The sequence below is a fragment of the Symphodus melops genome (assembly GCF_947650265.1).
Source record: "Symphodus melops genome assembly, chromosome: 8".
Classification (NCBI taxonomy): domain Eukaryota; kingdom Metazoa; phylum Chordata; class Actinopteri; order Labriformes; family Labridae; genus Symphodus; species Symphodus melops.
In genome coordinates, this window is record NC_136698.1 from 3918842 (window position 1) to 3946586 (window position 27745).

At 41.8% G+C, this 27745-nt stretch overlaps 2 protein-coding genes across 2 annotated transcripts in view; both read right to left on the bottom strand.

Moving 5' to 3' along the window:
• The window catches only part of ror1 (receptor tyrosine kinase-like orphan receptor 1), a 127140-nt gene extending 102897 nt beyond the window's left edge, over positions 1-24243 (bottom strand). The window contains exon 1 of the mRNA XM_079351431.1: positions 23794-24243. Within this exon, the coding sequence (XP_079207557.1) occupies positions 23794-23899 (106 nt within the window). The 5' untranslated portion in view covers positions 23900-24243. The remainder of the gene's footprint in view (positions 1-23793) is intronic.
• The window catches only part of alg6 (ALG6 alpha-1,3-glucosyltransferase), a 175569-nt gene that overhangs the window by 83040 nt on the left and 64784 nt on the right, over positions 1-27745 (bottom strand). The window lies entirely within an intron of this gene.

The following is a 27745-nucleotide window of genomic DNA, read 5'->3' on the forward strand; positions in this document are numbered from 1 at the left end:
CAAAAACAAAACAACAAGGACAGGTATTTACCATCGTTTGTATCACACTGACGGCAAACTTTGGACTATTTCCTCAATTTGCACAGATTAAATTATCCCATTGCAGAAAAGAGGAACAGCAGGTCTGTGTGCAGTTATTTGCTTGAAAGCACAAGTCCTGCTTGCACTGCGAGGCATTGTTTTAGCTGCAGGTGAAGAAAGCAGATGTCTTCTTCATTAAAGAGAAAACAGATGTGCGACACGTACGGGATGTTGAAAGTCAACTCCAGTTAACCCACGAAGACGAGGGCAACGTAAAGTCAGCGACATGGACGTTAGAGAGTCACTGATGTTATTATCTTTAACAGACGAGTTAGTGCACGTTCATCAACTTTAGGTCTTTTTGTCAATATATCCTGATTTTGAATTTAACACACTGGACGGGCTCCAGATTTCCACCTTTGACTTCGACATCCCTTGGTTGATTCTCAATTAAATATTTGGGAGTTATCTTATGGGATAATGTAATACATTCCTCTGTGCCATCATCATTTTTATGTCGTCCAAAAATGTAATTAACAGTAAGAAAGGTTTCACAACAACATACACTGTATGATACGAGTCTACGATGTACGATACACTCGCCTCTTTGGGAAAATGTATCTGGGACAAAAAGGGAGTTCTTAGTCAAGTCTCAGCATGTCAGTGAAGCTTGCTTCTTTCCACTTTTGAATATTTTTTCATTAAATATTGTGATGAACCTCACGCCGATCAAGATCATATTTGTGTCGTGTGACGACCCTTTAAAGGACTCACTTTTACTTTCTCTTCATTTAACACCAAGGAGCTGTCAGTGAAAGCGAACAAGAAGTGTGGGTAATGGTTTCTGTTGGTACTTGTTGCTCTGTGTGTGTGTGTGTGTGTGTGTGTGTGTGTGTGTGTGTGTGTGTGGTGATACAGACCCAAAAAAAAAAAAAACAACCAGCCGCACGTCTTCATTCCAGATGTTTCCGTCGTGTTGACTGCTGTCTGAAGTTTCTCTGGATCATGACAACAAAGTGTTTCTCAGAGACGACGACGACGCGATCCTCTCCCTTTTCTCACACACTTTGTGTTTTGGTAGACCGGAGGACACACACTTGTCAGACACAACAACTTCCAAGCATTCCAGTTATCCTCACTTTTCACACACACCAGAAACACAATAGAGGCTCTGTGACTCAAACGTCAAGCTGAGGGGTCAAATAAAAGCTACGGTGTCTGCTATTAACAATCCTGTCGACTCATCGGCCCAAGTGTTTACAGAAACAACACAAAGTTCTTCAGTCATTACAGACTTACCCTTCTGTATCATAACGAACCGCATCTTATCGTACAGTGATCCCTAATTCTTTAGTATCAAACTAAATCGACATAAATTAAAAACCTTTGAACCCTCTCCCCCTTTCACAAGTATTTCAAAAGAGCACACTTCGTTCTGCTCGATGTTTCCTAAATCTAATCAGTAGTCTGTCAAATGTGCTGCGTGTCACATGTGAGCTGGCATTATAAAACGCAGAGCATCTAAAACACATCAAATGTGATGGATACATGCCAGAAAGAGAAAATCCACTGGAAAAGATGCTAACTTCATCACTTTTAAAAAGAGCAAAATGTTGAATCACAGACTCATTTGATTTGATTCAACCAAATTACAAAATGACATCAATCCGGCGCTCCCCATTTTTTCCAGCAATCAAAACGGGATTTCTGAACTATTCTGCTCCACTCCTGGGTTTAGACTTTAACAGCCTCTGGAACAAGATAAGAGAGCACTTTTTTTTTTTTCACTTCAATCCAATCTAAATTAATTTGCCAGCTGGGTCAGGCAGAGTGGAGCAGTGGGAAATCTGTCCATCTGCTTAAAGCAACAGGAGTTTTATACGAGTTTTCAAACCACAAAGCCAGGTGGTCCGGCAGCGAAAAGAGAAAGCACACAGGGGAGACGGCGGAAAGAAAACTGGGATCAAAGGGAAAAGGGTGCAATTTGGAGGGAGAGATTGGATCAGACGGATAAGGTGGTTGGATAAAGGCTCACAAAAGAAGGTAACAGAGAAAGAGGGAAATGACTAACAAGTGTCTGTTCTTTTGCAAGTCCGCTCGAGTCTCAGCGGAGCAGCTTTGGCGGAGGGAGCTGGAGTAAAAGGAGAGGTGGGGGGTTGTAAGGTTTGTCATGGAACACCTGCCTCCACTTAACCCCTCTGCCTGTCTTTCTGCATGAGCTGCCTCTTTCAGCCATCTCCTCTCCACCTCCCGCTGCCCTCCTCCTGTTCTGTCTTTCATGGATGGAGTATCCGACCAGCACACAGGCTTGAAGGCTCTTCTTTTTTTCCCCCCCCAAATATAGGAGTGTCGTATAGCCCTGAGGTGGGGCCTCACTATCCAGCCGTGCGACGAGCAAAGCTTTCCTTAAAGCTCCAGCCAGCAGTGCTGTTGATAGAAGCGACTTTTAATGGGAAAGAGCTGCTCAAAATACACGACCAAATGAGAATCAACACCTGATCTGAGACTTAATAAGCTGATTACATCCAGGAATTACCACATCCCTCACAATGGAAATGAACTCAAACAGCCTAGTACAGTATCTGGCAAAAAAAAAAAAAAGTCAAATAGCTTTTAAGGAAAGTCAAACCCGTTTGATTGGGTCGTCAGGACACCAGCTTCTTAAACTTCACTAGAAAGTCTAAAAATCCATCGATGATGATACTTATTTCGATTGCACAGCAAAATAAATTAATTGAAGTCCTGGACGCCCCAAATTGTTCTGCAACTCTTCCCACACACTGTCTAAACTGTACAAATACAATGACATCATACTGAAAGGTCGCCAACAGTCGTGTTTAATTCAGACAGTGCCCAATCTCTTTCACTCATGGCAGCTTTTGTATTAAAAAAAAGAAAGGGCTGTTCCGGGCTGCTTTTTTTTTTTGTTTTAATTAGTTGGCATGCTTTTGAAATGAAAAATCTAAAATGATGAAAACTTGATGAATCCTCATTGGTGTACAAGAAACCAAACCTCGATGAGTTTTTCTAAAATGCCCTCAAATTCATTTGAAGTGACTTTTTTTTTTTATAGGTAAGTCTTGGACAAAATCTTCTGCTTTCCCTCCAAAGTATTGCAAACAATATCTGTCACATAAAATGTTTCCTTTCTGACAGCATTTCAAACTCACACATCCTGCCTGACATTATCAGAAATAAAGCTGGGTTCATTTTCTAACTTTCACACACACATAGCACAAACCACTCCATCTCACTGCTGGTTTATACCAATTAAAAGCCTGTGTAAGGTCATGAGTTATTCATTTGACATTAAAGAGGACATGGGGTCCCCCTATTCAGACCCACCACAGGCATTAAACCCCCTCCTCCCTCTTTTCACCCCCCTTTTCAAAGCCTCAAAAAGCTTTGCCCCCTCGCCTCCACACTTACCCTCCCGTGTCTCTTTCAGACTCTTGTTTGCTCATTGTTTCATTATTTGCTTCACCTCTTCAGATACCTCTCATCGACTACGACTGCCTCATCGACCAGCCAGTCTGTGTTCGACAGTCGTTCACAGCACATCAACACAATCGGGTGAGAATATATTTCATAGATAATTACAGATTACTATCTCCTCTTTCTGAACACATTCCCTTTTTTGTCCTCCTGCTGCCCCCTGACCATTTGCCCCATTTTAACCCTCTGCTGGCCTCCCGTCCTTTCTTTCCATCACAGAATACTACAGACAAGCCACACACCACACACATTGGCCACCTAACTACTGAACAGGTCAGAACATGTCAAACTTATAAAAATGCCAACTCACATTAATTACAAAAAGTAAGAATTACAGCTTTTTCGGCAAACATTGATGGGACTGAGGATTTTAAAAAAGAGCTGCTTGGATGGAAGATGCCAGGTCAAAATAGGAGCAAAGAAGTTCAAAGTGGTCATGTGACAGCTCATTAGAGATAGATTCAGCAAACAGAATAAACCAGGCAAACAGCAGCAATTGTTGATTGGTCATCGTTTTTGTTTTAATGGCACAAAGGCTGCTTGTGTTTCTCGGCCTTTTGACTCCTGACTTCTCCTGAAATAGCTTTCCCCCAACCGTTACTATTATTGCTCGCCAAACAGAGGGAGGTTAATTGAATTCCTTGGTATTTTCCAAAGCAGGTGAAACTCAGGTCAGAGCTCCTTTTAAACATGACACAATACATCACGGCTCTTGTCACAGTGGAATGAGATACGAACATGCAGACAACGTAAAGAGGTGAACTTAAGGATAGACTTGATTTAATTTGCCCTGTAAGTGAATGAAACACTTTGACTGAGGTGTTAGTGGAAGCAGTTATAACATTTCCTCTCCAAAGACTCTGCTTCTGCACAGCTTTTGTTCAGTGAGACTGACTGAGCGCTCGGTGGTCCGACAGCACCGCCGGGACCGGGCCCAGTCAGACTTCGAGGAAGTGTAGTGATTTGCATGGACTACTTTATGGATCCCAGTTGGGACATTTTCTTTTCATTCTCTCCTCTCTGCAGGGATGTCCGAGCGCTGGGTCAGTTAATGAAGAGCTCTCCGAGGGACGCTACAAACTCCCTGTCTTGTTTAAGGAAACTTGAAGGGTGTGGGTGTTCACCAAAACAAGCTCTTTGAGTGCAGGCTCTGTGGTGGAGCAGGGGCTTTCCTAATCACTACAGTAGCCCACGCCACCCTGGTGACTTGTGATTTCTTCCACTTGTAGATGAGTCAGTCTAAACTTCTAAAGAAGGCTGAACACGTCGTCTGGAGCTGATCGCTGCAGCAGACTTGTGGACGTGCGTAGAAGATAAGATGATCAGTTCAGGCACACCAATGTGCAGCCTTTAGTCCTCCGGGCAAAATGTCTCACTACATCACTGATGTCTTAACTGGGTTTGATCATAAGCAACAGGTTCTGCATGGAGTAGACTGAACATACTTCCATATTAATCACACTGTTACTATTTATATAACCTGCCTTGTAAGAGCTGTGGTGCATCAGCTGCAGCACCGCTTCCTGTTAATCCAGACTTGTGGGAGACCGGCAAAGTCTGACATAACAGATTTAGAGTGCTAGCAAGGTTTCTAAATCTGTTTTAAAGGTCCAGTGTTCTTCTTGTTCTGGTTTTAGATGCTCTTTAGTGTGTTTTTATGTTTAGGCTTCTCCTTCCTCCTCCTGTTAGCAGTAGCGAGTTGAGAGGAGAAGGATGAGAGAGGAGCTGCGCTGCCAGTGAGATAGTTTTAGGTTCGATGGCAGGGAGAGTGAAGGGTGCAGATGGCTGCCGATGCGGACTCCCATTTCTGAATGTCAGCGCTTAATGGTTCATCCCCGGCTGAAGACAGAAAACTGATAACATATCTGAGCACCTTCTCTGAGAATTCACTTCAGCGTCTACGACCTCCGGTTTGAAAGTGTGCAGACACACTCGATTGAAATGTTCAATTTAACGTAACACAGGAGTTAAAACACTCTTCGTGCCTCATATTTCAAACCCCCCCTGTTCCTGTCCAGCGTACTGTACATGCTTCAATGCCATGACAACCGCACTCGTAAGTCAAGGTCGTCTTCATCGTACAATGTACTAAGTGATTTAAGTGACTGTCTGTGTTTCATCCATAGCTGGAAAAATATTCGGCGTCGTTTGCTTTGAATTCCGGGCTTTTCATCTCGTTGTTTTTCCCCTCCCTTTTCTTCCTCCCGTCCTTCTTCCTCACGTTGTGGACTCCTGCTTTTGTAGTTTATGATTCGCTGATAGAGCTGGCAGGTCCAGGTCTCTCAGGGTCGCTGGAGACAAAAGCTGCTTTTCAGCTCTCAAGGCTGATATACCTCCCAGCTCCGCTCTCTTCAGATAGCAGAAATATGTCGGCTGGAGGTTTGAGGTGAGGGCTGGAGTGTGTGTGTGGGTGTGTGTGTGTGTATGTGGGGGGGGATGTTGCTCCTGGCGTCCACTTCCCACAGCGACCGAGGTGAAAATGACTTTACCATGTGAAGAGGCTGCGGTTTGCTCCCACTGTGCATGTGGCTCGGCCAAACTGTCCTTCTTGTTTTGTCTTAATCTGAAGTGGGGAGGTTACTCTAGGACAATACCGCTCTCCAAACCTGTGGGAATTCAAGGTTTAAAGAGTGAAAATGTATTTATGCTGTCAAAGGAGTCAAACGTTATGATGTGTGAGCAGTTAGCAAACTTTGCTTCGGTGACTGTCAGTGTCCTCATGTTCAAACTTTGAGTCTGTTCTGCGTTTGTCTGTTATTAAAAGAGTACATACCTGAGGATCTGTGAGACTGGCTGAATATCGTGCTGCTCCATTTAAAGAGCGAGCTTGATGAAACAGCTTGTTCCTCTTTTGCATAATCTCCACTTAAAAAAACCTCAAAGTCACTACATGCATCTAATTTATCAAGTAAGTTTGAATAAACTACAATGACCATAGTCGGTGATGGATCATACCTCTGTTTAACATTTTAAGACACTTATTGTTATGTATACAAACTCTAAATCATATAAGAAGGCCACAGAGGATTTGGGTTTTTAGGGGCTTTTAGAGTTTATTCAAGCCAGGTCACATTTGCATGTTTTCATGGTTTCACATGCCCAGCCAGGTTTAAATAAAGCCTCAATGTTCTGGTTGGAAATGTAAGAGTATCAGAGAAAATTGAAAACACAATAGGCTGCTTGAAGACAAAAGCGTTTGTTTGTATGTGTGTGTGTTGTTGTGTAGATGATGTGCATGTTTGGAGTTTCGGAGCAAACAGAAAGTGTGCGAAACAAAGAACCCAGACGGCTCTGCACCAGGTGAGCTTTCCTGAAGGCAGCTGGGAGTATTTTTCCCCTCATTTAGCAGTTCATGAAAAAAAAAAAAACCCACAGGCTGCCAGATGTGACAGAGGGCACGCACCCTGCTCACACACTGTAAACACACATGCACACACACAAACTCCCACACAGGGACAACTCACAGATTTATGTGTGGTACAGAGTTTTCTGAATTCCAGCAAAAGTCGGAGGCCGATTTGTATCTGGGGGAAATGTCCGTCTCATTAAAATGAATGTCAGGTGAAGTAAACGGAGGGTGAAGACTTCAAAGGGGTCTACAGGGAGCTGAATAAATCTGGGTTTAAACTCAATATAAACCCATTTATGTCAGGAATTTCATCATCGACCTTTCAAAGACGCAAAAAAAAAATCATTTTACTACATGTCAAAAGGACTAGAAAAACACGCCGAAGATTAATTACTAATCAAATACATGATATCTATTGGACTTTTAAACAGATAATAGGACACAGAGTCATGTTGCTTTAGTTAGATGATGCAAAAATGACCAGCTGTTTGTGTGCAAAGCCGACTTAACATCACATTATGGTTGGAAGATTATTGAAGTTGAACTGATCTAACGTCATCCTGAGGACAGAAAAACAATGAACACTCACTTTGCTCCAGACACCTCTCGCTCATCTTCATGTTTCAAATCCTTCTGCTTTTGTTGTCATGGGTTTGTTTTTTTTCCTTTTCGTCTGTGGTGTGTCACGACTTTTCCAAATGATCGTTTGACTTTTTCCATGTGCTTTTGTTACGTGAATTTATGTTGAAACTGGATAGGCACAATAGTACAAAATACACGATCGATAATTCCCTCTAAATGCATCATGCTTCAGCAGCAGACCTGCTTTGTAGATGTTAGAAGTGAAAAGTACGGATGTTTGTGTTTAAATGTAACAGGGTTGAACTTAAAAGTCGGAAGGAAACGGATAAACAACATGAAATATGAAATCTGTTACTTTCAACCTCGTGTTGTATTCAGGGAAAAATATATTCAACAGCATTTTCCCCACTTTGAAATGACCACACGTGGTAAGAAGAGGTAGAAAAGTGAAGGGCCAAGCGTGCACCTATGGCTTACCGCTGACCTACATTTCCCTTTGTTCCTGCACACATCTCAGAGTAAAACTGTGTAAAACCGCTGGCTGCTAATTGCTTTCACATTACAGAACCAGCCGGGCGATCTTGGTTGCTTTCCAGGACCACCAACACTGGGACATGGGGCGTGCACATTTCAAATGCATACCACCAATCCCGCTCCGGCTGCACTACAGTGTAAGCACAGACGGAGGGCAAACATGCAGGCAGCTATCTGCTGTGTGACCTGCAGTAAAACGCTTCCCTTCGACTGTCTGAGGCCGGCCTAACTACTGTTCTTCTTTCACTTTTATTACCGTGCAGCCGACGTAAACATGAAAGGCTGTCACTGCCGGTACCTCGTCTAAACCACAGAGTGATGTAACTCATCCAGAGAGGGCTGCTGCCACTTCCTAAATGTGTTTAACAAGCTTCCAGCACACTCATTAGCAATGGGTTATTTGTGCCAATTAAACATGGAGGGCAGTGGGCAGGAAAATTGTCCTTCTCTTACGTAACCTCAGAGGCAACAGACGTTGTTCCTCACACAAAGACATGCTCGGGAGCTCTGTCCCGTTCTGTGTCTAAAGGCTCAATGGACAGTAAGATATCTGCATATCATCCTTTTTACAAGCGGAACCAAAAAGCATCAAATGATCAGATCCTTCACAGGTTGTTTCTGGAAATTGAAGATAAGCGGTTTAGTGTGATAAACAGGATGTTTGTATTTCCCTCCTTATAGAGCGTCACTTTTTTTTTTGCACTTCAAACTTCCATCACTCCATCAAACTGTGTTTTTCCTACCACGTTTTCTATTCCCATGTTTTCCACTCATTGTCAGACAAGCTGTGCAGTTTTTTCCCCCCACATTTTTCTCTAACTAAACAATGCAGAACCACAACAAATAAATCCAGTCGAGGCTCACAGAAGAAACACACGTGTAGATGTTACAGAGTCCGTCAGTGTTACTGAGCCGGATCTGAATCCAACCACAAAGTAACTGTTCTCTGAGTCCTGCTCCTCAAACATGAATGTTACAGTCTTCCCAATACGAGTAAACTGAACACTGTCGGGTTTGGGGACAAAAGAATATTTCAAGGAGTCATCTTGGGCTTGGGGTTGATATTATCATCTTGACGATTAATCGATTAATTCAGAACTCTTTAATATAATAAACAGAAATAATCAATTAATAACTAAAATGTTAACAAATCAATAGATGTTAAAAACAATCCTTCTTTACTATAAATGACAAAGAACTTTGTTTTGCACAACAAGTCAAAGAGGAGTGTGACTTGTTGTTGATCTGCTGTTTTTTCGTGGTCACACGTTTGTTTCTGACCTGGGAGCGAAACAGTTGAGAGAGTGTCACGTTTTTTCACACATCAAACATTTAAACAAGACAAAAATCTGAGTTTCTTGGGAACATCATGAGCTGAGGTCAAGTCAGCCAGCTGGTCGCAGTTAAATCAAATCTAAATTAACTAAGTGATGGACTTCTAAGCCTGGGGTGCAAAAAGAGGGCCGATGGGGACAGAGGGTCAAACGCACACAAGTGAAGAACAAGCAATAAAACAGAACAAGCTTCAGGATACGACAAGAATGACTCAGGATACAAACCATTTCTAAAACAGATCCTCTTGATCTGGAGACGATTCAAAAGCACAAGTGGACTTAGGAGCAGAGTCAGAGACAAACTCAGGAAACGTAGGAGAAAGTGTCAGAAGCGGTACCAGCCGGGGAAACTTTGGTCTGAGTGTTTAAACTGTTCTCAAACGATCATGAATCACAGCCACCGCGATGTGATGCGCTCCGTATTATCAGCAGCGGCTCAAACAGAGCATGGCAGGAATAATAAGCCACAGTGTACGTAGCAGAGAGGGTCATTACATGCAGCAGAACCCTGCACGCTGTACACGTGCACAGAAACGGGCCTCCGCCTCGTTGCGAAACATCATTACACAATGCATGCAGCGGTATAAACAGTTGTTCATCTCAATGAGAAGCTCAATAAATACTCTGTTCAAGGGCAGCTGAGCTGTGGCGAAACGTCTGGAAACACGCTGAAGCTCTGCCACCCGTCCTTTAGTGCAATTATTGGTGCAATGACACAACAGGTTTATGTTGCGTTGGAGAGTCTTGTGGCGAAGAGAAACGCTGGGAAGACGTTCAGTTACAAAGTGGCCTGAATGTGTTGCTCAATATTTCCAAATTCTAATCCTGAAAATGTTGCCATTTTTGCGAGCACAAGTGCTGACGTGGTTTTGACTTTTCACAGTCAACATTACATTCAAGAATAAGAACTTTAACTTTATTATAATCCGGAGTGTTTGCACTTACGTTTGCAGCTGCTACATCATGAAAATGAACCACGGAGAGAGAAGTGGCGGGCTCGGAAGTTCTTGTGTGCAGAGCTTAGCGCAGCTGAAGCGACCGCGCCGAGGTTAAACAAACAGGCAGCGGGCTCACGTGGCCCTAAGCCTCTTATTGAGACCCCTCTGAGGACAAGATCATTGACTTGTGATGGAGGGAAGAAGGTCAGGAGTCGTCAAAGATAGTGGGGCCACTCGTTCTTTTTCAGTTAGAGCCCCTTCAGTCAGACGGTGAACAGTTGATGGAAGCTGGAATGATTAATCACCGGAGCTAGCCAAAGAAAACTATTTTCATCTATTATAACAGTCTATGACTTGTTTCTGTGATTATTCAATCAGACGTTGCTTATTCCAGCTTCTTAAATGTGGCGAATCGTTTCTTTTCTTTGGCTTTTAGAACCACTCCGACAGTTTCTTGGACAAAAGAAAAGTATTTAGGCGTCACTTTGGGCTTATGTCAATTGTTAAATGTTTCGGACATAAAATCGACTCAATAAAAACACGGTTCAGATAAACCGTTATGAAAGTCATTTTTTAAACCTGACCTTTTTTATCCCCAGTGTTTTTTTCGCTCTTTCATGGCTTGCTTTTGGAGGATCTCCTGAACCCCAAATTATTGTCTGTCGAAGTTGACATGAAGTGGATTATTGAGCTAGGTTAGGACAAACATACTCTTGGGTTAAGTTTAGGATAAACATCACGGTGTGGGTTAAACTCATTGTTGACTACAGGATGTTTGACCCAGTCAAAAGTACCCTGTAGGAAAGGCTCCTCACAACCCATGGTTTTATGTTTCCACTGAGGTCTCTGACCTTTAGATAAGGCCAATTACTCTACTGCAATGACAAAAAAGTGAAACCAATAATCCACCAATCAGCGCTGCAAGGTTCACCCCAAAGTCCCAATATTTTTGTGAAGTGCAATCCAAAAGAAAAGGCTCCATTTGGGAGGTTAAAACAAAGAAAAACAAAGTCTCCAGGACATGAGATGTACCCTGGAAGAAATGTGCTGACTTGTGCCGAGACGTAAGTTTTCCTGCGTCGCACTGCAAGACAGGATCAAAGATGACCGACCTCAAGGTCTTGCCTTGAGGTTGCCAAATATCTTCCAATCTCAGAGATTTAGGACGATCATCTCCTGAAGTGTACGCATCTACAATATTCGCTAACTTCCCAACCAATAGAAATGCAGCATGAAATGAATCAGCGCGACCACAGAGGGGCCAGAGTGTAAAATGGATTCACGCACATAAACACCACTCTGGCTGTCCAGCATGGCAAGCGCAGCTCCATCATGTGACCCTGATGAAGCTACACATTGACTCGCCTCACAGCCTGCCATTCACATTGTGCCTCATTGTGCATGCATATCGTACCAAACATTATTACATCTCCCAGTGTGGATTGCAATAAGCTTATGAGATTGCAAAAATCGCAGTCTGCAGGAGGTCTTACACCAAAACTCCTTTATCCTTTGGGAAGTTTCCTGCACTGGAAATGTTTTTAAAATCCGTTTTACTGCTGTGAAACCTTATTTACTAAAAACGTATTGTTGAAGATGACACATTGCCACTGATGGGTTCAAACTGTCTAGTTTTTTTGTGAATTACACTTAAACAGGGATACACTGTAAATGTCTTCAATGGAGCTCACTTTCTGTTTATTTCATCTAGTTTGCTTTTCAGTCCAGTGTCTCCATGTTTTGATTGATGCGACTTGCTGGGAGTTAATTTAAGCCTGCAGTCAGTCAAACTTTCTCTGTGAAAACAATTCAACATCTCAATATCCTTCCTTTCTCTCTCAGCTTTCTCTTCGCTGAACCAGGTCCATCCCAGTCATCACTCACATCCTCACCATCAATCTTTTCATCCCTTTCTTGAAAAAAAAAAAAAACAACAACCTAGTATTAACTCCACGAACCTCTTCCTCTTCCCCTCCCAGGGTCCCCCTCTCCTGCTGGGAGTCGCAGGGCAATGCAGTTTCATTTCCTGCCCTGCTGAAATCTATGCTCCTTAAGAGAAAGAGAGGGGGAGAGGGGGAAGCCCGAGACAGATATAAAGAGAGACAAGGAAACGAGAGAGAGGTGTGAGAGGACCGTCGGCATGCAGGACACAACCACACTCGTACAGTAGGTAAACTTAAACCCAGGCTGGGTCCAAGTCAGTGTCAGCTTTGATAAACATCTAACCGGGAAATTAAATAACTGCGAAAAGTGAAAATGTGAAAAAACAGAGAGAGGGGCTGCTTTAAGGGGAAAACTCAATTTCCCCCTCAACACTCACCATCATCTTTTTTCTGTTTGCCCCAGAAAAGGAAGAAACGTTACAAAGGTCTTAAAGTTACAGAAACACAAACACTTGTGTACAGACGCCATGTGTCAGAACTTTACATGTCCCTTTGTCTTTGTCAGAAGCTTTTGACTTTCACACCATGAACTTTATACAGATCATTACTTTGAAAGACATTCCCATTCCTGCATTTAAGGTAAATGTGAGCATTTCATACTGGTATCGGTACAACACAAATATTTGTTCTCTGTAGTCTGTAACATTATAGTAAAGCCACAGTGATGGAGCCTAAATGTGTTTGAGGGGAACTTATGTCAGCGGGGGTTCCTTAGCATTTCTATTCATTTGTGCATTAAAACGTGATGAAAACGATGTGAAAGGCCCAACAAAGCAAAAATAGACGACAATTGAGCACGGGAAGGAAATGTCTCATGAATGACTGAATTGTGAACTTGCACAAACTTGGGTGAAAGTGAAGCAGACGTTGTTGGAGCAGATTTCAAAGAATCCAACAAAGCACACTTTACTCGACTGATTTGGATGTCCGGGCAAAGTGTATCATATCTATTTTCTGTGTATTGTTCTTGTGTTTAAAATGATTGGAAGTTCAAATGGTCTTCCAAATATGACGAAAGGTTCAGTTAGCTTTGCACAGAAACAGCTGTTAGTAATGTCCTCCAGAGGGCTACTTTTACATTTGGACTGAGAGTACACGTCAAGGTCGTTACTTTATCACTTCTGCCTCAGTGAAGAACTTGATGTATTTTGTCACAGTAACACGTTGACAGATTCCTTCTCGAGGACATTTCCGTACCCTTCTTCTACCTCTCCTGCAGATTTACCACCAGCTGCTCAGACATCAAACAGCGACTCTACGAGCCTCTGGTTAACACATCTGGACAGACTGTGTCCTTCAACCTGGCCTGATATTTCAACTCTCTTGTCTCCATTAAAAACAGACCCACAATCTGGAGATTTGCACAGAAGTCAATAAGTTTGTCTTTAACCAGGCTCCTGCATGGTCGGTCCTTTAAGCCAAAATGGATCTAAGAGGCTGCGAGTGACTGTGTTGGTATACGCTACCAGCTTTTCCCAAAGACTGTGAAGAAAACTCTAAGGTCATGCCAATGAAGAATGATCGAAAATAACATAATATGCAGACTCTCATATTCCCATATTTTGGTTCTGGAACAAAAAACGGGGCTCTTTTCCAGCCTTAAATTGGGGTTTTGGGAAATGCTAAGTGTTCACCAGAGGACTCTGCTGGTTATTGATTTTTATTTTAAACTGTGATTTATGTGACAATTATGGGGCTTTTAATGCCACACAAAGGGCAACGTTTACCTCTCAGAATGAGGCCGATGACTGGCCAGCAGCGGTTCAGCAGACGGGCACTTAACTCACGGTGCTTCAGAATTACAGCCAGTGAGCCCTTTAACTCCAGATTCCTCGGTCAGTGTGGTCAACACAGGATTAGAATGGATAGAAGGGATTTTCCATTTAAGTCCAATTTCTCATGGTCTTTTGTGCTTTTTCTATCCGTGCTAAGTCATGGTTTCATTTACAGTTTCTGGGTTTGGTCCCTGAACATCATTGTCATGGTTTATGACCCGGCTGGACATGCCAATAAAAACTGTTTTTAGAGAATACTGCGAGCATATTAAGTCGTGTCCACACTGACTTGTTCCTATGGTAGGAGGAGCCTTCTGAACCCTGCAATAGGAATGAAGTTTGAAGTTCATGTAGAATAATGTCTTTTCGGATTTTCAAATCCTTGATAGCACAAGAACCTCAATGAACTATTCTACTGGAAAAAACATCAAATCTGGTTTATTTTCAGTTTCGATGAAGCGTGATTTTATGGACGCATTTTAAAAAGAAGAGTCAGTCAAAAAAATCACAGCAACTTGTAAACAAAAGATTCAAACTGAGCCCCTCCTCCTCGGTTCATTGCCCCCAGAAGTGCGTGCCCACTGGACTCCACCCGTCTGTCCAACAGAAAGCAAGCCAACTCTGCGTCGCTGGGTGAAAGCCAACTCAAAGTTCACCGTCGTTTTTCCAGTCATCGAATTGTATCCACTCCTAAAACTCACCTATCCACACTGTCATTAGCATCACGTTAAAAAAAAATAATCTCCCAAGGACATTATAGATTATATAGTGCCCTGTTATGAAGTGTCTTGAAGATCGATGGATAATGTCATGGCATCATCAGTAGCTGGAAGAACTTGTCAGGCTGTTGACGGAGCTGGAGCTCTCCTGGTCATCAGTGCTGAGCCTCCGCTCCACAGCCTCTCCTCTTCAGTCTTTTGTGTGTCAAGTGGTTGAGCAAACATTCGCTGCTGGTTAAAGAGGAGGGTTTGCTTTGACAACATTGTGATAAAGGCCTTCAGTTGAACTAACAAACCAAAGCCATGTACACACTCGTATAAATGCACTGTTTGGAAGCACTTTAAGGACCAAGGGCTACATCTAAATGTGCACTATTTTGCATTTAAACAAAGCTACCCACTACCCTGTCCTTTCTGTGGCTGATAGGAGAGGATTGCTCTGGTGGAAAATGCATAAATATAAAAGCTTTTCTTATTTTTTAATACTTTGGAACGACAATGAATTCCTAATCTTGTTTTTAAGACTCACAGCTGACTTCTAACTGCTTCCTCTTTTACAGGATGAAAAACCTGCATGATGGTTAAGAAGTTACCCCGCTGGACCGTTGATGAATCAAACAGTCTATTTATTCAGCAGCATGACTTTGGATTTGATTGATTTGTTCTGTTTGTGAAACATCAGGAAATACGGACGGCTTTGATGATTACAACCTGTTCTGTCTTATTTTAGCAGATACACAAATGTATTTGTCGGCCACAGCAGACTTGTTGGACTGCAAGCTAAAGAAGCTGAACTAAAACCCATTCGCAGGAACTCGTTCAAAAGACAGAGTTCCTAAACGTCAGGCTACACCAGGATTATAGTCTCCAGAGCTACTGATTGTAATTACAATGCAATGAAGGACAAAGGCGGCCTTACACTGATCTCCATGTAGGATACGCAAATACAAGGAACCAACAATCAGCTCTAAGCCCAGAGAAGTCAATCCAACACTATTTATACACTACTACAAAATAAAGGTGCACATTTTTTAAATAACACAAATCAGAACCAAGCAATTAAGATTGAACAAGAAGTGGCTGATAGTGTTAAGCACTAAAACTTTTTCATACAACAGCCGATGTACTGCTAAGTCTGCTATGTTTCCCTCTGCAATGGTTTTGGAAATTGGCCTCAAACATCCTGTATCAGTCAGATTTGAATGCTTAAAGAAAAAACCCAATCAAAGGGCTTCAATTTAAAATGAACACAAATCATCCAAAGCTCCATAAAATGTGATTTCCTGCAGTCCAAATATCTTTGGTTAAATAATTTCAGGAGCAGAGAGGAGTTTGTACTCAGAGCACTTTTCCACTTTCCACAGCACTGCAGAAGAAATGTGTTATTCACATTACATCAGCGTGTTGGAGGCAGAGAAAAGAAAGAAAGCCGGAAACAAAGAAAAAGAGAGATTGAAACCACGGCGCTGCCAAGAATCATTTTGGAAACGCACAACTGTGAAAAACATAAATGTGATGAAGTTCTATTAATAACTGCAGAGTGATAAGTGTATACACTTTTCTCAGAGGAGCTGATGGTCCAATGGAAACCACAGCACCACGTGAACGAAACAGCAAACATAAAAGACATATCAAGGCGGATATCGAGAAAGCCAAATTCTGATTAAACATCCTCTCCATAATCATCCGATATCTGGAATGAATGAGCCAGAGTTTCGGCCTCATCCGACATCAAATAAAGATGTCTCTTTTCAAATCACAGACTGTAAATCCTGAAAATGCGTTACTCAGAGGCTTGTATGGGTGGTTACAAACTAGGGCTGGTGTGGAGCCACCCGACTCTCAGTTATTGTTGAGTAAACACACGAGGAGCGGCCAAGAGCAGCATGTCAGGAAGTCAGGCAAGAAGGGCCAAGTGGAGGAGACACTTCATGGCCAAAATGAACAGCCAGAAAGGGATGGAGTGTGTGTGTGTGTGTGTGTGAGAGAGAGAGAGAGAGAGAGAGAGAGAGATAGGAGAGTGAGAGGCAGAATACAGCCAAGAAAGTAAGACGCATAGCAAAAATAAAAAAGGGGGGAGTTCCAACATTCGTCTTATGCCAGCCAGATAAGTAGAGCGCCAAGAAGTTTTCATGTCATGCAGACCGTGGTGGGTTACTGAGGGGTTCTGTGACCCTCTTGCAGGCAGAAAAAAACCCCACATCTGCGTGTACTACTCGTTTTATTTTTATGGTTTGATTGAGTTTAAACTTTTTGAATAAAAAGCATTCATTTAACTTGAATGGATAAAACGTCGAGTTGTCAGGATATCGCCACCAGTATCAGGAATGAGGAGTGAGGTATCAGCACGCCTGTCAAACAATCAAGACCGATCATTTATAAGCCCCGAAAAGTACCTGCTTATTCTTCTCAATCTGAGCTTACACCAGTGTTTGAATCCAAGTCACTAAAAAGGGAAATCAGCCCTCAGGTCTGAGTCCATGTCTGTGTCGTCAAGCTCAAGTATAAACTGAGCTGGAACTGAGCACTCTGTGCACGTCTAGGGGAACATCTTAGCCTGTGATGTTCACAGCAAGGCGCTGAGGCTGCTACTGCAGGCAGCCAATCATATACGAGATAAGGTGGGACCTGCTGCCCAGGTAACAAAGAAGAATGTTGTAGCATCGACATGATACTAACTGTTTGTTTTTTTTGTCTCATTGATAATAACTTTGCCTGAATACTTTGCTGACGCTGAGTTACAGGAAGTTGCCAAAAAACATGATGAAGAACAAAGATCTCTCAGATGATAAAACATTTTTTTTGGAACGTAACTCCAATATTTTAGACGCAGAAGCCCCTAACAGTTGAGGGATTTGGTACCTCGGGAGAAGTTTGGTGTTGTACAAAGACCTAATTGAGGGTACAGTGTGTGTGTGTGTGTGGGGGGGGGGGGGTCTGGGGTCTGGGGTCCTTAATGCAATGCAAACAGGGTGTAAAAAGATTTACTCTGACACATATAGAGGAATTTAAAAACCGTGTTTTATCCTACGCCCTATTAAATGAACTGTAGCGTGATCTCTCACTAACCACGGAGGATGCTAGTGAGGGAGTAATTTGATAAAAGTGTAAAGAGGAGTGGTCCCGATGAAATGTAGAGCTCTTTAAGCCCGTGCTATTCCCTGCAGTCCTCAGTGTAAACTTTGCCAGGTCCATATGGGAAATTGATATGCACTATGTGTGGCTTATTCCATTAGACTCATTAAAGTGTCACTTTGTCATCAGCACACTCTCACACTTACAAGCTTGCCTTACAACTGCAGCAAAGGACTCATTGTATGGCGTGTGTAGAAGTACAGCAGAGACATTTTTTATGTGGCGGGAGTAATTTGTCTTCCAGACAGCAGTCAAAAGAAATCAACATGGAGAGTGTTGAATAGAGAGTACAGAAGGTTTTTTAATTTGCAGTAGGAAGCACAGAGCAGGTCAATGGATAGAAAGGGGCAAACGTAATTTGACTAAATTGATATGTCATACACAGAAATGAGTGCTGCAGTACATTGATGAAAATGATTTCTATGCTTACTCCAGACTCCGCCTCTGTTCAAATAATTGAAGTTTAACCACCTACACTTTTTTTTTCATTTCTTTTGTTGATTCCAGGCTGCCCTGAATCCTGCAGAGGTTTCTTTTATAACAAGCTGACCTCCTGTGCAGACACAAGATTGCAGGAAAGGGGTTTTCACGCTCGGCTTCAGCTTCTAGTGGCAGAAACTTTATCAAACGTCTCCAGCGAGGATCTGAGTGAACCGAGTTTAGCCTTTGATTAAACGCTGCCTCTCTCTGAGGGACTGCGACCGCATAAAAAACAAGCACGCTCCACAGAGCCCGGTTTGTGGAAATCAGAGCATTTTCCTGCCAATATTACGCAAAATGCAGGAAATTTACACTCCATACCTTTCATGGAATGGAGTTTTCCCTGACTTGGCAGAGGCAGGAGAAGGAGTAGAGGAAACCGAAATTGGGCTCTGCTTCCAAAAATTCCTCTGTCAACCAAGCATTGACGACATATTATCAGGACATTCCCGACAGCAACTCAATGGAAAACAACTGTGCCTTTTACTGGCACCGCACATCATAAGGAAACTTCCCATCTATAGTGCTCACTAAGGTAGGAAAGATCAACCACAACAACTAAGTGATGACAACTTGTGAACAGTATCTGAAAAAGAAGCACTGGCCTTCAGGTTTTTGATATCCTGGTACGATATAAAGTCTTTAAATAAAACCCACCAACTAGCTGGATCTCTGTTAAACAAAAAGCACACAAACATTTGTGCACTCCATATTTTGTCAATGAATTTGTAATGCAGTAACCTTTTCACAAACAACATACTTTTGCAAAAAATAGCTGAAGGACAAAAAAACACAAAAAGACAAATGATGACAACATAGTTTACAGAAACGCTAGAAATAAAAGAAGAGTATTTTGGCACTCCTACTTTAAACCACAATAGTTGACTGATTGTCAACACATCTTTTAAACACATTTCCATCGAGCTATACAACCGCTAAACAATAAACAAACCATATTTTCTTGGGTAGTTCATATTTTGTTAAGCAGCTGTGTTTGATCAACAACTAGGGATGTAACTTTTCATACACTTAAAAATCTAGAAAAATATGGACAATTTGAATCAATGTGACAAAAATAGGTAATGCCATTTTGAACCAGCAGAGGGCACTTTCTGCTTATATCATTCAAATACAAATACGAGAACAGAGGAAAGAGCTGGTTCACATTGTTATTTAAGAATTTACATAAAAGAATTATACCTTTTTAAAAAAAAAACCTTTCAATCTCGTCTTTGTGAAAAAAATTGATATACTGAAACTATTCGTGTAAGTCCAAATACCAGAATAATAATAGGTCATTCTTTAACTTCATGATACGTATCCTTCTGCAGGCCCACTCTTAATCACAAATTAAGTCGTGAACTTGCTAAAGAAACTAATAAAAACACTGGTACTCAGCTATTTGATACCCTGATACTTTTATATGACTTAAAACTAATTGCCCGCCAGCCATACATCAGTTAAACAATTAGCACACAATATTCTCCAAACAGTTTCGCCCTATGGCAGCAGTAAGCCACGGCAAACACATGTGCTTCATCATAACAAGAGGGAAGTGGGTAATTGCGAGTGCACGGCGTGGTTAACACACCAACGTTTTAAATCAGGGACATAAAACAGAGTCGGAGAATGTGATTTATGGCTACGTGCTGATGAAATTAACATTCATGACTTTTTTTTTCGACATTTCACACGCTCAAAACGGAGTCAAAATTACAAAAAAAAAAAAAAAAAAAAAAAAAACAACCCCATCTATGTTCCCAGAAAAGGAGACCATACATCTGTTTCACACATAAGAGTTCCTGCAACATTCTTCAATGTCTGCAGAAAGCTTTAAGGGATGCACCGGGCTTGCAGTTAGTGTTGCGTTCACCGTGCTGAGTAGGAGTTGAGTTTTAAACACAGCGAAGTGATCTATCTGAAAGAGACACAGCACTACAGCAAGCGCACTGTGGAGGCCAACATTTTCCAGAGCATCTGGATTAAGTATAAAGCACTGAATCACGCACACACATAAAGGAGAAATTATAGCGATGATGAAAAGAGGGAGTGGTGCATTTGCAATGTTACAAGGATGTATAAAGACTTTTCTACCATAAACTTTGACGTCTCTTTCGCCTCCTTGAAACAGCTCCCTTAATGCGAGTCTTATTAATAAATATAACCTACAGATAGATATCTCAGAAGACGGGAGAGAGAATAAAAGGCTCCAACGCACTCGTAGCCTGCAAGACTGAGAGTCTTTTTCCAGACTTGAAGGGCCTTTAGTGTCGGCAGAGCGTCATGTTGAAAAGTGCGCCGAGGCAGTTCCACCCAACTTGATTTATGTTCTACCGGAGTGTTATTAAAAGGCTAAATGAAACTCTAAACAGTTCAGGGGTGAATGTCCTCCGTTTAGGAACAAGGCACGGTTTATAACGTCAGAAAACATTCAAACAACATTTGTTTTCATGGGGGAAGTAACAAATTATTACTGTGGAGCTAAAGGGCAAAGGCTGAGAAATGGGCAGAGGGTGACTAATCAAGAGCTGCCCGCGAGAAGTCACTCATGAAGAAGAGAGTTTCAAATCAGAAAGCAGTTTCTTTGAGAGTTGTTTGACGGACGTGAGGGTCTGCATGCTGAGCTGCTGCCAACATGTTTCATTGTGGCATCTTTTGAGTGGTTATCTGGTTAATGGATATCTCCACTACTTATTGTTGACTAGTTTGTACATAGAGCTGAACAAACAGAAAGGGTTAAGTATAAACGTCAAATAGCAGTCTCAACTTATAATCTTTGTTTGTCAGGCGTTCTGTTAAAGGCTTTGTTTCACCGTGAGTTGAGCTGTCGCTAACGATAACTGGAGCGCGTTAGCCCCTTTAAATATTTCAATTGGGCTCGGCAGTAGCTCAGTCTGTGGGGACTTAGGTTGGGAATCGGAGCATCACTGGTTCAAGTTCCGATGCAGAACAAAATATGGAAGTTGGTCTGGTAGCTGGCGAGATGCCAGACCACTTCTCGAGCACGGTCTCCAAACCTCCCACCAGCTCAGGGGAAGAGGGGCGGGGGCCGCCGCCACACTCTGACACAGGTCCTGCATGTGCATATGTGTGATTAAGGCCTGTGTGTTAGAAGCATGTCTCTACAACAACCAAGTGCAAAACAGAATTTCTATTAGAGTATCTATTAAAGTATATAATAAAATTAGAATTTAAAAAAATCTCAAATAATAATAATGAAGTGCAAATAGAGACAAAGTATTCATCTGGTCATTTTAAAATGTCCCAACAGCAGACGCTAGTTTTACAAGTAATAGATTATTCTTCAAGGCTGATTTTAGAGATTAATATGACGCTTAAATGAATGAAATGTGTGATTAGCTGCGCGGACATTCTGCTAGTTTTGGCTAACGTTACGTTCTTCATAGACGCAAGAAGTTCTTCTTTGCTGTGATCAAACAGAAGTGGCTGATTTGCTTTAAAATATGGAAGCTAAGGATAAGAGTAGAAACAAAGAGTGTTTCAGGAGGTGGAGGGTGCTAAATGGAAATAACAGATCAGTTTTATGTTTAGCGTACATGCTGATACCCCATTTCACGCTGTTCGGCTTTTTTTCTTGTTGGTAACAAAACAACTTAAAAGTCCTTAAAAATACATTCAAGAATGCATGCAGAAAGTTTATCATGGTAGGCTGATACATTTTTTTGAAAAGCCTGTTAAGGAGGGAAAATCCTGGAAATTCTGGCATGTAAACCACAGTGACAGCCCTCTGACCTTTGTCCTCTGACTAGACACTTGTAAACTGACCAGTGAGGCAGACAGTAGCACGTTAAAGACAAACATTTGCACCTTAAGGTTTGTCATGCTTGCTCTGTTTCCCCAGTACATAGATGTACAGTATTTGATTCTCTTCCCACACTCGTGTCTTTGCATTTGATTATAGTTAAACCACATCATTGTCCCTTCTTGACCATTATTCAAGTCACTGGTATCATTGACCAAAAGTATCCTGTGGCTGCTTCATTTGAGGTGAACAAGAGGTCACATTTCAAGCATCTCAATGCCTCTAATCTTCTTGACCACACCACTAAAGCTGCTATCACTTGAATATGAATAAAAAGTTATTCCACAGAGCAGCTCTTTAAGTTGAACGGCAGATTTCTTGTTTGCAGAGGGGAGCAGGAGTGTCAAAGTGAATTAGTTTTACTCCATGTGTGACATTATTAGCATATGAAATGTCACTTTCAAGGCAGAGTTTGCTTCTCAACTGGTGCGTTGACGAGGAAAGGAGGCGATGAGGCTTAGTTCTTTACTGAATCATGAACTGTTATTTGAAGTTATTTTCCCTTGCACTCAGTAAAAAGTGGTTTTAATGTGATAGAGAAGAGGGAATTCCATTGCAGACAGTTTAACACTTCCCACAGAATATACCGTACATCTGTGTTGTAAATATCAGCCAAAAGCATCTAAGGAGGACAGAGATAATCCAAACAACCCCTCAAGAACCATCCGGAGATAATTCATCACTTCTCATAAGGGAGAGGGGTGGCCTGTTTCATACTTTCTGAACGCTAAAAGAGCAGTAAGACAGAAGTGAGGAGACTGCTTTTCCACCAGCTGCCGCATAAACAATTCAAATGTAATTCAAACTGAACTCAACCACTTGTATGAGTCAGCCTAAAATCCAGTTACAAACACCATCAGGCTGTTTCTTTAAGATACCACACACACACACACACACACACACACACACACACACAGCTTCAGTGGAAACGTATTGTAGTTGAGTTGCAAAGACTTGTAAGAGCAGAAAACAAAGTCTCAACTTTCAACCACAGAGAAATAAACTGGTGATATATTTCAGGTTTTGTTTTGTAAAAGTTAGTTAAGACTAATTGCAGCATTGTTTCAAACAGACCACAGTCAGACAAGTCCATTTCTCCAAAAGTTGTCCTCATTTTACACTCTCTTATTTGCCTTTAGATTGAGACTTTAAGCACCTCTTATCCGGGTTAAAAAAAGGGGGGGGGGGTTGGTTGGTTGGTTGGTGGCACAATAGCTCTCCAGCTGATCTAGTTAAGGGTCCCTCTATTGTCTGTCAATGGAGTCAAGTCTTTCCCCGTGCAGAGGCTTCAGGATCACAATGGGACCTTAATCTGAAAACCAACGATCATTTACATGAGAGAAGAGGCTGAATGATGCCAAACAGGTCTGGAACAACAGCTTGTTGACATTAATGGGGTGATTTTGAGTGGCGTGATATTAAAAGCTGCACCCCAAAATCACCATGAAATGAAATACTTAAATTGTCAGGGAAGTGCGACAAAGTCACCAAAAAGACACTTAAAAGTACTAAGAAAGACTTTTCGTCAAGGTTGACAGACTGCATCGCTCAATCCACGCGTGTTTGGGGATGAATCGCAGTGTGAGCAAAGCCAGCAGAGCAGCGTGGGGAAGAAAACGGGACAAGGGAATGACCATCAAGCAGAGAGAAGGCTTTGACACTCACCAGACGCGCTCAGGTCCAGCACACTTTGGAGGAGCAGGGAGATCCAGAGCGCGCGGGCTGGACATCTCCAGAGACGCAGGCTCGCCGCTGCCCAGGTCGGATACATTCCTCCGGTTCTGTGTCACAACTTTTTGCTCTCTCGCTCTTCACATCCACTTCACTTCGCAATGTAAATTCGAGCCCCCTCCAAATTGAATGCCTCAAAGTACAGACAGTGCTTGCCTTGTGCTGTTTTACGCGTATCTTTCTTCATGCACCAAAATCCCTCAAAACAAAATAATAAAAAAAGAGAGGTGTCGCTCCTGCTTTCTCTTTCCTCCTCGCTGCAGCCCTGCGCACTTTACCCTCTCTGTCTCTTTCTCCAACTGAGCGCAATCCTTCCTTGAAACTTCACCGGACGGACTTCAGCCCACCGGAGCCACATGGCTCTGGTTAGCCATGTGTCGCCATCCTGCGGTCAACAAAGGAAGTGTGAACGCAGTGGCGTTTTAAAATGAGTTTAAGATTGAGATTAAATGTAGCCTAAATGTGCAGGACATTGCATGTGCATTTTATTTTTTGTTTTTGTGTGCATTTCTGTCCTTATAAATAGTGACTGAAATAAAATGAATTGAGATTGTGAATTCAGTGTCATAACTGCAGTTGTGCTTTTTCAGAGACTATTTCAGACTCAGACACTTTGCAATGCTTTTATAGCATCCACTTCATTAACTATTGTCATAATGATTTCATCCATTGGTTTGTTAAGAACTAACATCCTGGTAACAGGGCACAGGTTTGTAAACCACATGTAGCCACGCCCTATAGCATACCCAGCATTTTTATAATTTATGTCATGAAAATGATGCGATGTTAGCAACCTAATGTGTTAATCAATGCCTGTGTTTACAGTAATAGACATTTTAGCAGCCTGGTTCAAAAATCGAATGGTGTGGCTGATCTAACTGACGGCCTGACTCAGTTCCAGCTTGGGTTATGGGTCAAGGCAGTGTTTCCAATATGATGACTGCCATCAAAGAGCTTAAAAAGTCTGCTTCAGAGGAGCCAATGGGGGACATGACTGAGACAATGGCTATTGCTTTTCCCTAGATGGCAAACATTTTAAAAACTAGCAATGGAGATCATGAAGTCCTTTTTTCATCTGGTTTCCTTTAATCGTTCATCCTTTTTCAAGTGGAGTCCCTGTCTGCTGGCCATTAGCTAGAATGCATGTTTAACAGACTTCCACATGAGCCTCACTTTTTAAATTAAGATCCATTGTCCACTTCTGATACAAAGGCTGTGTAACAGGCCTTTTGTCAGTGTACCAAGTAGACTCGCCTGGCAGTGCATTATATTTTACAGATAAAGCTGACAAATAATGTTTTAAGAGAAGATAATAAGATTTCATGCTTGCAGACTAAATTCTTGCAACACACATTAACACAGTTATTAACTCCAGAGCCATGAAGCGTTATTAACCCAACTCACCTCCTCCTTCTCCATAACTCACACCTTGTTTCATTTTACTCAACTCACTTCTGGATTTTGACACACACGTTGCCTCTGCATGTGTGTCTGCACACACAGAGCACTTGTACCGACAGGAGAAGAATGGTAGCAATTTAGCATCTCCGGTTCCCCCATATTGTGACCTGGACCTGCTCATTAGAGGGAAATATCATCCTCTCTGAAGTATGTTTTGATTTAACTGTTACACAGCTCAGGAATAGCTTGTATGAATACTGTTTTAGACTGGATCAGTTTTGATTGAAGATCTGAGAGGAGCTGTAGCGGGCTTCACCTCTGGTATTATCCCTGCACCTCGTCAGGCCCAGGATGCGGATCAAGGACTCCTAATCAAAACCTTTCGTCCCTTCCGCTCCTGGATAAATGTTGCTAACCAGAACTTAGAGCTAAAACAATCGAGCTTCCTGTATACTCTTAGATTAGATAAGGGTGTTTCCACGTTTGTGGGAAGAAGAAGAAGTGGATGCAGCTGCAACGTCACACACGGGTGAACCCAGGCTTTGTTACTTTAAATTCTGGCCCTTGCAACTTTGTTTTTTGGAACCAGGAGTCTCCATGTCTCAATGACAGATTGGATACACATTGGTTTATGTCTCTATCCTGGTTGAAGGTTTGGCATCGTAATAACTTATAAAATCATGCTTTGTAACATTTTATTTACTTTGTTTCCCTGTTGTAATTTCTGGTTGTTTATCTTGTAGCCTCAGAGTTTCAGAAGTGTGAAACAAAAATAGAAACATACGTAACTTGTCTTTTGAGTGTATACAATGGCAGCCTGGAATTATAAGTGGAAACAAGTTTTGTTTTGCCGTGACAAAAATAATGTTTGGGAAGACAGCTGGAATTAACTCATAAACATTGTTGTCATCTCAAGAAAGCAAAAATAAATAGGTCACAATCTACAAAACAACAAGAAAAAACTCGTAATCATGGAGAAAACAGCAATAGTAAATGTGCAGATGCGTGTCAGATTAATGATTCTGATTCCATCGTCTCACTAAAAACTCAATTCAAATGTAAAGCACTTCCGACTGCTTTCATTTTTCAAACCAAGAAGTTACGTCCACCTTTTATAAATTATATGATGTCTAAATGTCAATATTTTGACCAACAAGCTTCTGTGTTCATGGGGTTTTAAAAGTTCCCTTATTACTGTACACTGTATGTCACCACCTCTCTGTTGTGTCTCTGTTCCATGTTATTTAGGTAAATTAAAAAATACTAGAGTTATGAGGGTGCACGGATACAAAGCAGAAGGTTGCAATAGCTGCCAAAGCTGTGACTCAAACCAGAGCTGCAAGTCTACAAAACTGCAACAAACATAATTATAAGTAATTTGATTGCCTATTTCTGCACACTATCTGAGTGCACCACAATTACAGATTGCAGAAATGGCATCTGTATGATTTTGCAAAACTTTTCAATAGAAACAGACAGGGCTGTTGTGTTCCAGATATCACACATGGGGAGCAACACCACAGAACATACTCCAAGGAACTGTTCAAGTAAATGAAATTGAGCATGTCTGATAACACTTAAATGTGTGAGGTGATATACATCAAATATCAGCTGTATTTCTTACTCAGGCGCCTTTTTAAATGTGTTGTTAAAGCAGCCAAATGAATTGAACCTCAGCTGTGTTTCAGTGTTTTCTTTCTGTAATAAGGATCCTCAGAGGATTGGAGGGGAGATTCAGAGGGAAAGACCTCATCACTGGAATGATCAAGTAGCGTGATCATTTCTGACATTGGCCTATTGATGTTTCTGGACTTCATTTTGCCTTAAGTAGGATATGATTATTAAAATTGCAACCATCCGTGGTGAGCGTCATCTAACTTTCATGGTGGAGCGGATTAGGGTTCTGAAGGTCTCTTTGAAGAGCAGATCCCTGAGGCTTTCTCCTGCGGCCACGGCACACGGACAGGGAGGCCCTTTGTTTGCTTCGCTGGCAATGATGTCGGAATCAATAAAAGAAAATGAAAGGATGGGGGTGATGAAGGCCTTTCAAAAGGTTCTGTCACATCTTTTCAGTATTTTTATGTTCGTCCAGAACTTTTTCTTTTCCTTCACATCCTCACATGATATTAATGACTTGTTCTCTGGAATCTGATTTCCTTTGCATCTGTCTGACAATGAGCTTGTATTTTTCAATCAGTGGATTATTCTACTTGCTTTAGAAATCCTTGAATGACTGACAGACAATACTGACCTCTCTGCATTCTCTGAAACAGCCAAACTTTATCAGCTGAGCTCAAACCTCTGAAAATTCAACTTTTAACCGCTGTGCTAAAAAACCTAAATGTAACATTGTTACACCCAGCGGGGTGCAGTATCATTGTATGTTCCATTTATGTTCAGATCTGGATGTCGCAGGTGGGAATGACATCACATCCGAGTTCACTGTGTTCCAGTAACCAGTTGGAATCAAGTCGAAAAAGCATAA